The sequence below is a fragment of the Hippopotamus amphibius genome, chromosome 6 (genome assembly GCF_030028045.1).
Source record: "Hippopotamus amphibius kiboko isolate mHipAmp2 chromosome 6, mHipAmp2.hap2, whole genome shotgun sequence".
In the NCBI taxonomy this organism is placed as follows: Eukaryota; Metazoa; Chordata; class Mammalia; order Artiodactyla; family Hippopotamidae; genus Hippopotamus; species Hippopotamus amphibius.
Window position 1 is genome coordinate 135,955,036 of NC_080191.1, and position 12,892 is coordinate 135,967,927.

The 12,892-nt window shown below is 38.9% G+C and overlaps 1 protein-coding gene and 1 pseudogene across 2 annotated transcripts in view; both read right to left on the reverse strand.

Annotated features, from left to right (window-relative positions):
• The window catches only part of VEPH1 (ventricular zone expressed PH domain containing 1), a 199,328-nt gene that overhangs the window by 152,629 nt on the left and 33,807 nt on the right, over positions 1 to 12,892 (reverse strand). For both annotated transcript variants that reach the window (XM_057738903.1, XM_057738902.1), the window contains exon 3: positions 9,961 to 10,135. In XM_057738903.1, the coding sequence (XP_057594886.1) occupies positions 9,961 to 10,135 (175 nt within the window). The remainder of the gene's footprint in view (positions 1 to 9,960; positions 10,136 to 12,892) is intronic.
• On the reverse strand, positions 3,802 to 4,317 carry LOC130855384 (protein archease-like; annotated as a pseudogene).

Sequence of the window (12,892 nt, forward strand, 5' to 3'; positions counted from 1 at the left end):
AACCATAAGATGTCAGGCCTGCCAACTAATCTTTATGAATCTCAAATCAGCCAAGAAATTGGAAAATAACAGGACTTGCCTACCTCGCTGAAGGGGCATTATGAAAATGATATAACAAGAGATAATATATCTAAAAATGCTTTATAAATCCTAAAATAATTTTTGAAATGAAATAGATACCACAAAAATGTTTTTCCAAGTTGTTCCCAGTGGATTAAATGAAAAATAAGCAAACAAATATACAAACAAATAAACAAATATGAAGATTCCCTTCCATTGTGGTAAGTTATTCTCAAAGTTTGGCCCATGGATGCTCATAACTGTGCAGGCCTTATTCTACTTCACAGCAACATCTGCTGGTGAAGTTGGGAAGGTGCAAACTCTGGTGTTTATCAGATCCAAGACTTGGTTAACAACTCAGAAGAGATTCTTTTCTGGGTCAAGATGTGTCTCTATTTCTTTTTTTTTTTTAATGTTGCAAATCAAATGAAAGCAGCTTCATTTTTTTTATTTTATTTATTTATTTATTATTTTTTTTGAGGTACACCAAGTTCAATCATCTGTATTTATACACATATACCCGTATTCCCTCCCTCCCTCGACTCCGCCCGACCCTCCCCATTCCAGTCCTCTAAGGCATCATCCATCCTTGACTTGAACTCCCTTTGTTATACAACAACTTCCCACTGGCTATCTATTTTACAGTTGGTAGTATATATATGTCTATGCTACTCTCTCCCTTCATCTCAGCTTCCCCATCACCCCCGGCCCCCCCCAAACCTCGAGTTCTCCAGTCCATTCTCTGCATCTGTGTCCTTGTACTTGTCTTGTCACTGAGTTCATCAGTACCATTTTTAGATTCCATATATATGAGTTAGCATACAATATTTGTCTTTCTCTTTCTGACTTACTTCACTCTGTATGACAGACTCTAGGTCTATCCACCTCATTACATATAGCTCCATCTCATTCCTTTTTATAGCTGAGTAATATTCCATTGTATATATATGCCACATCTTCTTTATCCCTTCATCTGTTGATGGGCATTTAGGTTGCTTCCATGTCCTGGCTATTGGTAAATAGTGCTGCAATAAACATTATGGTACATGTTTCTTTGGGGATTATGGTTTTCTCTGGGTATATGCCCAGGAGTGGGATTACTGGATCATATGGTAGTTCTATTTGTAGTTTTTTAAGGAACCTCCAAGTTGTTTTCCACAGTGGCTGTACCAACTTACATTCCCACCAACAGTGCAGGAGAGTTCCCTTTTCTCCACACCCTCTCCAACATTTGTTGTTTCCAGATTTTGTGATGGTGGCCATTCTGATCGGTGTGAGGTGACACTTCATTGTGGCTTTGACTTGCATTTCTCTGATGATGAGTGATGTTGAGCATCTTTTCATGTGTTTGTTGGCCATCTGTATGTCTTCTTTGGAGAAATGTCTATTTAGGTCTTCCACCCATTTGTGGATTGGGTTATTTGCTTTTTCGGTATTAAGCTGCATGAGCTGCTTGTATATTTTGGAGATTAATCCTTTGTCTGTTGTTTCGTGGGCAACTATTTTTTCCCATTCTGAGGGTTGCCTTCTTGTCTTGTTTATGGTTTCTTTTGCTGTGCAAAAGCTTTTAAGTTTCATGAGGTCCCATTTCTTTATTCTTGATTTTATTTCCATGATTCTAGGAGGTGGGTCAAAAAGGATCTTGCTTTGATGGATGTCATAGAGTGTTCTGCCTATGCTTTCCTCTAGGAGTTTGATAGTGTCTGGCCTTACATGTAGGTCTTTAAGCCATTTTGAGTTTCTTTTTTGTGTATGGTGTTAGGAATTGTTCTAATTTCATTCTTCTACGTGTAGCTGTCCAATTTTCCCAGCACCACTTATTGAAGAGGCTGTCTTTTTTTCCATTGTATATTCGTGCCTCCTTTGTCAAAGATAAGGTGCCCATATGTCCTTGGGCTTACCTCTGAGTTCTCTATTCCATTCCATTGATCTTCCTTTCTATTTTTGTGCCAGTACCATACTGTCTTGATCACTATGGCCTTGTAGTACAGTTTGAAGTCTGGAAGCCTGATTCCACTAACTCCATTTTTCCTTCTCAAGATTGCTTTGGCTATTCGGGGTCTTTTGCGTTTCCATACAAATCCTAAGATTTCTTGTTCTAGTTCTGTGAAAAATGCCATTGGTAATTTGATCGGGATTGCACTGAATCTGTAAATTGCTTTGGGTAGTACAGTCATTTTCACTATGTTGATTCTTCCAATCCAGGAACATGGTATGTCCCTCCATCCGTTTGTGTCGTCTTTGATTTCTTTCATCAGTGTCTTAAAGTTTTCTGCATACAGATCTTTTGCCTCCTTAGGCAGGTTTATTCCTAGGTATTTTATTCTTTTGGTTGCAATGGTAAATGGGAGAGTTTCCTTAATTTCTCTTTCTGCTCTTCCGTTGTTAGTGTATAGGAATGCAAGAGATTTCTGTGCATTAATTTTGTATCCTGCTACTTTACTAAACTCATCGATTAGTGCTAGCAGTTTTCTGGTAGAGTCTTTAGGGTTTTCTATGTATAATATCATGTCATCAAACAGCTTCATTTTTTAAAAGGTATCTACTTTGAAAAGTTCAGATCATTTTAAAGTTGTTTCCTGGCCTCCTGCCTCCTTAGAAATGAAGAGCTTAGGTAATCTTTTTAAAATAAATTTATTTCTTTATTTATTGGCTATGTTCGGTCTTTGTTGCTGCATATGAGCCTTCTCTAGTTGCGGCAAGCGGGGGCTACACTTTGTTGTGGTGCGCAGGCTCCTCATTGCTGTGTCTTCTCTTGTTGCGGAGCACAGCCTCTAGGCGCGTGGGCTTCAGTAGTTGCAGCACATGGGCTCAATATTGTGGCTCAAGGGCTCTAAAGCGCAGGCTCAATAGTTGTGGCAGACGGGTTTAGTTGCTCCACGGCATGTGGGATCTTCCTGGAGCAGGGATCGAACCTGTGTCCCCTGCATTGGCAGGTGAATTCTTAACCACTGTGCTACCTAGGAAGCCTGAGCTTAGGTAATTTTTAAAAACCAAAGAAATTTTTAAAAATTCTCCTTTTCTTCTCTAACTGCATAAATATACTGGCTTTAATATAAAATTACATGTTAGAAAGAAGGGCTTTTTGTACATGCACCAAATTTTTCTTATGGGAAAACAGGAAAGTGTCAATACATCAGTGCTTAAAAAAAGTGTGAGAGAGTAAATCAGGGCTCTTTCTATTGTTCAACCGTAATTACTACATCTAAGAAAACCAACTGGAATACAGGATGGCTCTGTTTCACAGCAGTCTAAAAACACAACCTCTTTTAATGTACGTATTGAAAATATATGTGTTAACCAATTTGGAAGAAAAGCAAAATCCTGGTTGTAGGATTCCTCAAATTACTTTTTTTTTTCCAAACTGCATTCTGTAAGAGCATGGCGGCTTCAGAGTCCCTCAGGCTGATCTTACATCAATGATCGTTTTTGGGACCAGGCTGGAGGGCTTGCATTCCATTGGAAGGATGTAAGTCTCCTTCTGCTACAGCAGGGAATTAACAAATTAGAAACCATACGTCCCACCTAAAGAATTCTTTACAATTTGAATATTTGGATAACACAGACCAACACTGTACCTTGATTTTCCATTTCTGAAAGTCACACTTTAAGTTAAAAATTTCTGTTCTGCAAATCTCCACATATTAACACATACTGTAGAATTTATATCATCGTATCATGGTATTGTCTCAAAAGGAAGAGAAAAAACAGTTCTTCATAGGAGTCTCTCTTTTTTGTATCTTAAATGTCAATGGTCACAAAAACGTCATTACAGACCTGCACTGCTGAATATGTTATCGCCTTGATTTCAGTTCCCTAAGTGTGCTTGGACAATGAGAATTCTTCTCCCCACCCAATTGACCGTAATTTGAAATTTCTTTGATCAATATTAAGTAATTTCACTTCCTGGGGTATGAATTCATCAGCTGAATTCATAAAGTCACTTATCCAAAAAGTGAAACAGAAGAGACCATAAGTGATCCCCTTGGGTTTTTCTACTTCTACTATTTGGAGGGGCTCCACTGTCCCAGTATCTGTCATATAACCAAACATGGCCATTGCACATTGCTCAAATGCTTCCTCCAGAGTATCTCCCCATGCGTGTAACTGGACATCAGCTGTATGATCCAAATACTTGTACTTCCGACTGACTGGAGGATACTTGGCCTTGATCACCTTCTGCTCCTCAGTCAAACTGTAATCTCTAATATCTTCCCCTTCTGGTACCATGATTGCAGATTTTCTGTCTCTATTTCTTGAGCCACATTTGTACTGGCTTTTATAACATTATATATAACGTTTCCCTATATTTCAGGTTGAATATTCTTAATGAGATTACTTTAGTAGCCTGTTTGTTAGAATATCTAGTTAATAAATTCTTTCTCAACAACCTGTAATATGGTGAACTTATAACCTTTTCCTTGAAGGATAACTGTATCATGAATTTTTAATGACTATCTCCCCAGAGATTACGAAACTCCATAAATGGATATGATTCTGCCTTTAATATTGTAATGTGGGCCTGGTATATGGCAGATGCTCAGTGATGACAATACTTATGACTGTGATGATGGTGATAAAAAGAGGAATCGTGGTAACTGCTGATAAACAGTGGGCCTGGCACTGTGCAAGTACAGCCGCTTTATCTATTTAAGCCTCACAACCACCCTATTTAGTAAATATTATTATTGCCACAATAAATGGGAGGTCAATTTTCTATCTCCATTTTTCTGAGGCAGTTCACCAATCAGTGGTTTGAATTTTGTCTCACATTGAGATAGAAATGAGGTGAATTTATCATAATTAACTAGACAGTCTTTTCTAGGTTATTGCCAGGAAGTCACAAAAGAATTTGGACTCTTGCTGAGACAAGATTACGTTTCTTTCCAAAGACTTTCTACTTAAGTTTCAAATCATTTGAAGTCATCTTGTGATTTATGCCAGAGGACTATGTAAAAGGCATAGTGACAGAGAGGCATATTTCTTTATTATGACCACTGATTCAGAAATGCAGAGGAAAGGATATCACCGCGTTTACTTTGATAGTAGTGGTGTGCACTGCATCACAGAGTTCCAAATCAAACTTTGGAAAGGGTTTCCCTATAGGCTCTCAAATAATCCCTTACAGTTGGAGATACCCTCATTTTAGGGATCACCAATAATATTGTCAGTTTCCTAGGTGAAAGATATGCTAACTCATGCTGCACTAAGCATTGGTTGTGCTTTTATATTCCAATACTGGACAGGTTTAACAAAGCATCTTCACATGGCAAAGAACAAGTCTAAAGAATTATTCAGGACCACTGAAAAACAAGTCTCTACTCTCAAAAGGTTCTGATGTTACAAAATATTAAGTTACCTTGATATGATTTAAGTAGAAAACAAATTAAGTACCTAAGGGATATCCTTGTCTTATTTTTTTAATTCAATGGGGAAGCATTCAACATTTCCCCATTAAGTATGAATTTAGTTGTAGGTTTTTGTAGATATTCTTTATTACATTAAGGATGTTCCCTTCTATTGCTAGCTTACTGAGAGGTTTTCTTTTTTTTTATCATGAACAGACTGAATTTTACAAAAGGAAATGATATATCTTAATTATAGTCATATAATAATTATATACATATATATGTATTATGTCCTCTTAATCAGTTTTGGAAAGCTCTCCAAAATTTCTAGGTTGCATTCTTTATTTTTTTTCATGAATGGGCACTGAATTTCATGAGATATTTTTACTGATCAAATGCAGTCTTTTACTGTAGACAATTATATCTTGAATATTGTCATCCTTGAATTCCTGGGTTAACTTTTATAAAATGAGGATAACAATAGTTCCTCCCTCATAAGCTATTAGGAGAATTATATGAGTTAAAAGACTAGTACCTGGTACAGAGCAAGAACTCAACAAATGTTAACTATTATTTTCTTTATGCATTGCTAGAATCATTTTGCTAAAATTTTTGTGGTTTGTGCATCTGTATCCATAATTAGGATGGGTCTATATTTTCCTTTCTTATATTGTCCTTTGGTATTGATATAACAACCTTATAGATTTAGTTGGAGAATGTACTTGTTTTTTAATTATATGAAAAAATTTAGATAAGACTGTAATTATCCTTGCATATTTGTACTAATTTGCATATAATACTAAATGTGACAGGCTTTTTTTTTGGTGGGTTGGTTTAAAAATACTGATAGAATTGTCTTATTTGATATAGGGACATTCAGGTTTTCTATATCTCCTTAGCTCGCAAATAAATATCAAGACAACATTCTGCTCATGCCTTTAATCCTTTCTCCAAAAAGAAGGACACAATTTCCTTCTCACTGGGAGAATTCAAAGAACACAAAATAAACAAAGGGAGTGTAAGCAATCTGAAGAAATGAATTTGTATTTACTTTTAATGTAAAAGTAAACAGTATTACTTATATACAATCATTAATAATGGGAAGGAGTAAAAAACCGACTTGGAACTAGCCTTCAGGGATAAATATTTAAGCCCATTTGACAGTATCTCATGATTGATTTAAGTTTAAAGGAGGCATTCTGGTTTACAATTAGGGACAGACATATACATACTACGACTGAAAAAATATCAATAGAAAACATCAACCAAGTGTAAGGGGCAGTTGCCATTGGTACACCACAAGGCTTGCCTGGCCCCATCAGGTCTACCTTTTCATTAGTGTTTTAAAATGAAGGTAGAGTGATTCTGTTCATAAAATTTGTAGATGACTAGAACCTTGGAAGAACTGCTGATATACTGAAATGGAAGGATCATTATCAGTGAGATCCTGGCCTGCCAGAGAAATGAACTGAATTTCTTAAGTATAAAGGGATAAAAATAATTATTTAGATAAGGCTATTTTTTGGTACCCAGTATTAATTCACAACACTGTTGGCAACAGTCCTGGATTTTGGGGTTATCTACTCCTCATCCACATGGTTCTGCTACAGTTTACTATCAAATCCTGCTCTGAGGGTAGCTCATAATCCAAGTCCGGCCAGTTGAAGTACTGTATCCCCCAGCAACAATGATGAATTGTGGTTCAGAAATGGGCATGTGGTCCAAGTTAGGTCAAACAGAGACAATGAGACTGGATGTGGAGTTTCTTTTTCTTAATTGGTGTTCACGATGATGTGAACTGGAAGCTAGAGAGGCCCATTACATGAAACATGAAAGTGAAACCAATCCTCAGGAAGCAGAACTGAGTGATGACTTTTTGGAACTACACTTGAGTTCTGAATCAAGCCATATGGAAAGTCTGATACACTAACGCACTTTTTAGTCATATGTGCCAATAAGGAGTCCCTCCTCCTCCTTCTTCTTCGCCATCCTCAGCAAGCTATTTATACCTGGGTTTCTGTTACCTAAAATATAACTAACTGGTAAACTGGGATAATAATAGAACTTCTGTTATGGAATTCTTGTGGGGATTAAAGGATTTAATCAGTATAAAATGCTTAGCACAGCATTTGGCCTAAAGAAAGCATGAAATAAATTCTGGCCATTGCAGTTGTCACTGTTATTATAATTACTATTGTTATCACCCAATGGATGACAATTTTGTGTGGATTCAAGCACTGCCTGGGTAACTGAGCTATATCAACCTAAGATTCTACAATTTTATAATTCGTCTTACGAAAACTCAGATCAAATCAAATAACTGTAACACTTTAGCATTTTCTGCAGGAGTAGAAAAGTGGGAGAATATGGATTAGGATAATATACATCAAGGAGGAAGATCTAAAGGGGGGAAAACTATATGTAAAGAAAAAAGAAATCCCAATGATGTTTCCTAAGGCTGTTTGGCAGGGGATGTATGACAGAGATGTGCAGAGCAGGAAACTTACTATTCAGAAACACCAACATCCCTTCTGTTTTGCAGCTCAAAGTTTGACAGGCTTATGTGAGTGACTACAGAGTTTTAGAGACACATCAGTCCTAAAAATCTAACCTTGAAATATTTAGTTCCGACCTTTTTTGGTTAAATTATCATTTATTTTATGATGATTTTCATAGTGCCAGATCAAATAAATCAAATCATTTGTTTATTTCAAATACTTGCATTGAATTCAGAAAGTGTATTTTGCATTTCAAAAGATATCTTTGTCATTGAAAGTGCATTTCAAACAAACAAACAAACAAACAACAAAAGAGCAAATACATGAGCTAAATTCTTGGCAGCTGCAAAGAGACAACTCAATTTTTTCCCCTCATAAATCAGTTATTTGCAAGTCTAACTATCATGGTTTTAAAGTGTGTGGCATGTATAAGTGTTTGCAAGTCCTATAAAATCTGTACCAACTATGTAGCCAAGGTGGTGAAAAAAGCATAATTGGTTTCCTGGACTTTTAGCAAATTTAGGATCATGTATAAAAAGAAATTAGCAACTCAATCCTGTAGCCAAAGAAAATGAGAAATCAATAATATGTACTAGTAATATCAAAGACAAATCTTCAGAAGGGAGTACAGGTAGAGTGATAAACTTTCACTCTCACGGCTGGGGTTCAGACAAACTGGGCATCTGACCAACTACCGGGTGGCTGGTCAGATGTGTGGGGTTTGTGGTGGATATTAAGAACTCTTCTTGGGAATGTCTGGTACGGTGAACAAAATCTTGGTCCTTGGTGGACCGCAGGCATTTTGAGAACTGGTGGACTAATTTGTTACTAGCTGACTCTTGCGTAGATAGTTGAGTCCAGGGAAGAGAGAGAGAGTTTTAGACAAGATGGAACAACATATTTTACTGCAAACTCAGTACCATAGTTTGACACTGAGAGCCAAGCAACCTTGCTCTGGCTCTCTACCAAAGGGTAACACCAAGGAAAAAGACAGGTGTTCTTTCCCATTCTGCATCCTTCCCCATCCTACCATAGTGGACTGAGGACTAGTGGCTTCTGAAGCTTCAGGGGTAGCAGCACAAAGGGACAGAGGCTGCCATCCTGGCAGGACAGTGTGCAGTCAAGTCCATTCCTGGGACCTCCATGGTTGCAGCCACAGAGTTTACTGGGCTCAGGGTTGTAGAGACAGACATTGCCACACTATGCTGTGCCAGGAAGAAAATATTGGGGGCTTTTAGAAATACTTGGTCCGGGAGCACCTTCCAGAGAGTTGATGTCTTGAGCATGTGGGGCACATGGCAGTCAAATGTGGGCCAAGATACTTATGGACCCCAGACATTTATATTAATGATGGCTGGGGACATTAGGGTACTTATCAAATAATACCACATATTGTTCTTTGATCTCAAACCAAAACAAACAACAAAAAAGGATTTCTGATAGATTTAAAACCAAAGGAAAAAAACACAAGAAAAGAGAATATTCTGACTGGACTAACTTGATCTCTTTCATTCAAATATGAAAGCATTAACAGAGATGTCCTGATTTGATGCTTTATGGCAGTATTTAACACAATTATAAATCAGTCCCAAATCATGTTCACATTTAAGAAGTCTTTACACATTCTCTGGTGTATTTTATCTAGCATTTCGTGCTTCTGGAAAAGAAAGGATGAAGAGCTTTTCCATCTGCCACTGAGAGCAGTGGGACACGTCCCACTCAGGACAGACAGGTTCTGCACAGACAGGTTCTGCACAGTTGGTAGTTGACAAGATGACCAGAAGCACAGAAAACACATTTCTCCAAATGAGACACGTAGAGTTGGAAGGAAGCATACAACTCACCTGAGTCCAAAGAATTCATCTACCTGGTGAAGAGAACCAGACTCAAGAAGCTCAAGTAACCTTACCCATATTCCCCAGCTACCTAGTGGCAAAGCAGAGAATCTAACATACCTCTCAAAGTCTCAACTTTTCACAAACTGTAACTGCTTCATGAAAATACTGTAAAATGACTCTTAAAACACGTCCCCAAGCTTGGCCTTCGCACCATACCTTGGAGTATGCTCTTTACTATAACCTCTGTGTGATCGGCCAGGAGGTCTGCCTTGGTCACTGCAGCCAGGGACAGGTAGTTGGCCATATTCCTGCACAGTTCCTTGTTGCCTCTGTGGAGGAATTTCACTGCAATGGGGATGGCTAATGCCATCACAGGGGGCCGGTTGTAATTCTGAGGAAATATAAGAAATCAACAAATAATAAATGGCTCATTCTTTATTCATTTATTCATTCATCCAAAAAATATTTATTGAGCTAAGCTCCCAGAGTGCAGCTGTGAAAACAAAGGGCCAAGCCTATTTTCCTTGTATTTGGGAAGTCTGGGAACTCTTGTTCTCGTTAGGGAGACTTAGAGGCAAACAAGCACTTAATAGCAGAGGCTGACGAGGGCCATGATAAGGAAAGTACAGGGCGATAAGGGAGCAAAAATGGAGCACTTAATCCAGTCTCAAGGGGTTGTTGAGGAAGACTGCCTGGAGGAGGTGACGTCTCTACTGAGACCTGGTGGATGAACAAGAAATGGCTGGGAGCTGACTAGGAAAGGAGTGGACAAAGGGAAAAGCGTGTGTGAAGGCAAAGAGGTGGGAGAAATTGTACATTTGAGGAACTGTAAATAGTTCAGTATGGATAATGTGGGGGTACACGTGGGAAAATTAGGGGGGATGAGAGAGGGGACTGGAGGGGTTAAAAGGAACATGATTATGAAAGGTCTGGCACCATGCTAAGGAGTTTGGGATTGATCTTTAGAGTGATCAGGAGTCACTGATGCGAGGAATAACTCAGATTTATACTTGGGAAAAAAAATCCAAGGAATATTGAATCAGTTGCTTCCTGACTGTATCTTAAAAACTAACGTTTCAGCTAATGAGATTCCGAAGGAGAAAAATGAACATAAGACTAAAAACTAAAGGAATTCTGCATCCTGAAATAATTATTTTTGATGTATTTTGTGACTAAACATCAATATCTTTACATATAAAATAGTGCTATCAGCATTCAATGACCTAATTAGGGAATAATATTTAGAAAATACAAATTATTTTCTTACAGATGAATGGTATATCTTCCCTACCATCAACCATTCTGACCGTCAATCCCACCCCTTAGGCTAACTATAAAGCAAAAGTTGCACAGTGCACAATGTGTTTGACTTTGAATTATTATATTATCCAATAGAGTACAAAGTTATTGTTTTTCTCTGACCGTTCATGTGAAAAGTGCTTCTATCTTTCTACCCATAGTTTATCCCCTCTAATACCTCCCACTAATCTAGGTTTAAGGCAGGTGTTCAATAAACATTTGTCAAGTCAAATAATTAACAAAGAGGGCTTCCTAGGTGGCGCAGTGGTTAAGAATCCGCCTGCCAATGCAGAGGTCACGGGTTCGATCCCAGCTCCAGGAAGATCCCACATGCCACGGAGCAACTAAGCCCGTGTGCCAAAAAAAAGTTAAAAAAAAAAAAAAATAAATAATTAACAAAGAAAACGCAAATCTATAGGGATAGTTATGACTGGGAACACCATGTGGTGGGAAGAAAGAAGGGCAGGTTGAGAGGGTGGGAAAGGGCCTGATTGCGCCCATCCTCTTGCTTGGGTCACCATCCTCCAGAGATGGCCTCCAGTGCCATCCATTTTCAGGGCCAGTTGATTGGGCAGGTAAGTTGTTACACACTCTTAGCAGATAGGACTTCCACAGCCACCTCCCAGGTACTTCTAATGAAGGCATTTACACCCTTAGCTTCACAGGCGGTCAAATGACTCAGACACTGACCAATCAGAGAATCACATTTCCAAATGATAGGTTCAGGGATGGGCAAGTTACCCAATTATAATGGAGGAGCCATTCGAGAGCTCTGTGAAAGAGATTCTCTCTCTCTTCTGCTGTATTCATAGTGCTGAGAATGGGAGATCAAGAGTAGCTGCCATTTTACAACCTCAGTAGGAGAGAATCTGTGTGAGATTCACAGCAACACGGATCTATCTGAAACAAGTTAAGAGAAACCTGGTGACACCATTTGAGCCCCATATATTAGGCTCTGCCTGAAGCCGATTCTATCCCTAAAGTTTTCTAAGGGAGCCTAATAAGTCTCTTGTGCTTAAGCTTTTTTTCTTCCCAGTTCCCAAAACAAAAATAGACCCAATAAATCCTTAATCCATTCCTGTAGTTCTACCCATTTTTCAGTTTCAAGAATCGGTCTGACTCCTGAGCAGAGAAAATAGGTATTCAACAGCCTAAGCTGATGTCCCACCATGAAGTTAGCCATGATGAAAGCTCTGACCCTATTTCTTGGTGACAAATCACGTGTGAATACAACAGTTCCACTCCGTAGGTCTCTGTCCTATCTTTCTTAGCATCCCTAACACCATCTGACTATCATAACCAGGGCCTGCAGCCAGACTTCTCTCAGATCAGGCTTTATCTAGAACGTCTCCCCTCCTGGTAATTTAATTGAGCCTGATTAGACTGGGCCATTACTGGTGTGACGAGCTATGAGGCATCCCTGGGAGGCTGACTGCTCCCCACCCTTCAGCATTAGAAGTCTGCGCGTGTGCTTGGCCAGCCTTACAGAACTGTTTGCGTTCACTGAGGGAAACTCACACTGAGGGATTTCTAAAAGGCTGGTGCACGATCGGGTATGCCAATTTACTCTCCCACAGTGAGAGCCTTTCCAGGTCAGGCCCTTTCACACCATTAGGATATCAGGAGCCAGATTACTAACCAGAATGTTCACTCATGGGCACAAGACCAAAGGATTGTCTTGGGGGTTTTTCATCTAGGCCACGGTGAAACCAAATAGTCCTCCCCTACAACCAAATCCCCATCTCTGGTGACTAGAACTTTCCTGTCCATCAGATTCAGTCTATACCTACCCCCCACCCCCTAGACAGTGCTGGGTAAGTGTGTAAAAATAATGACCCCATACTGACCA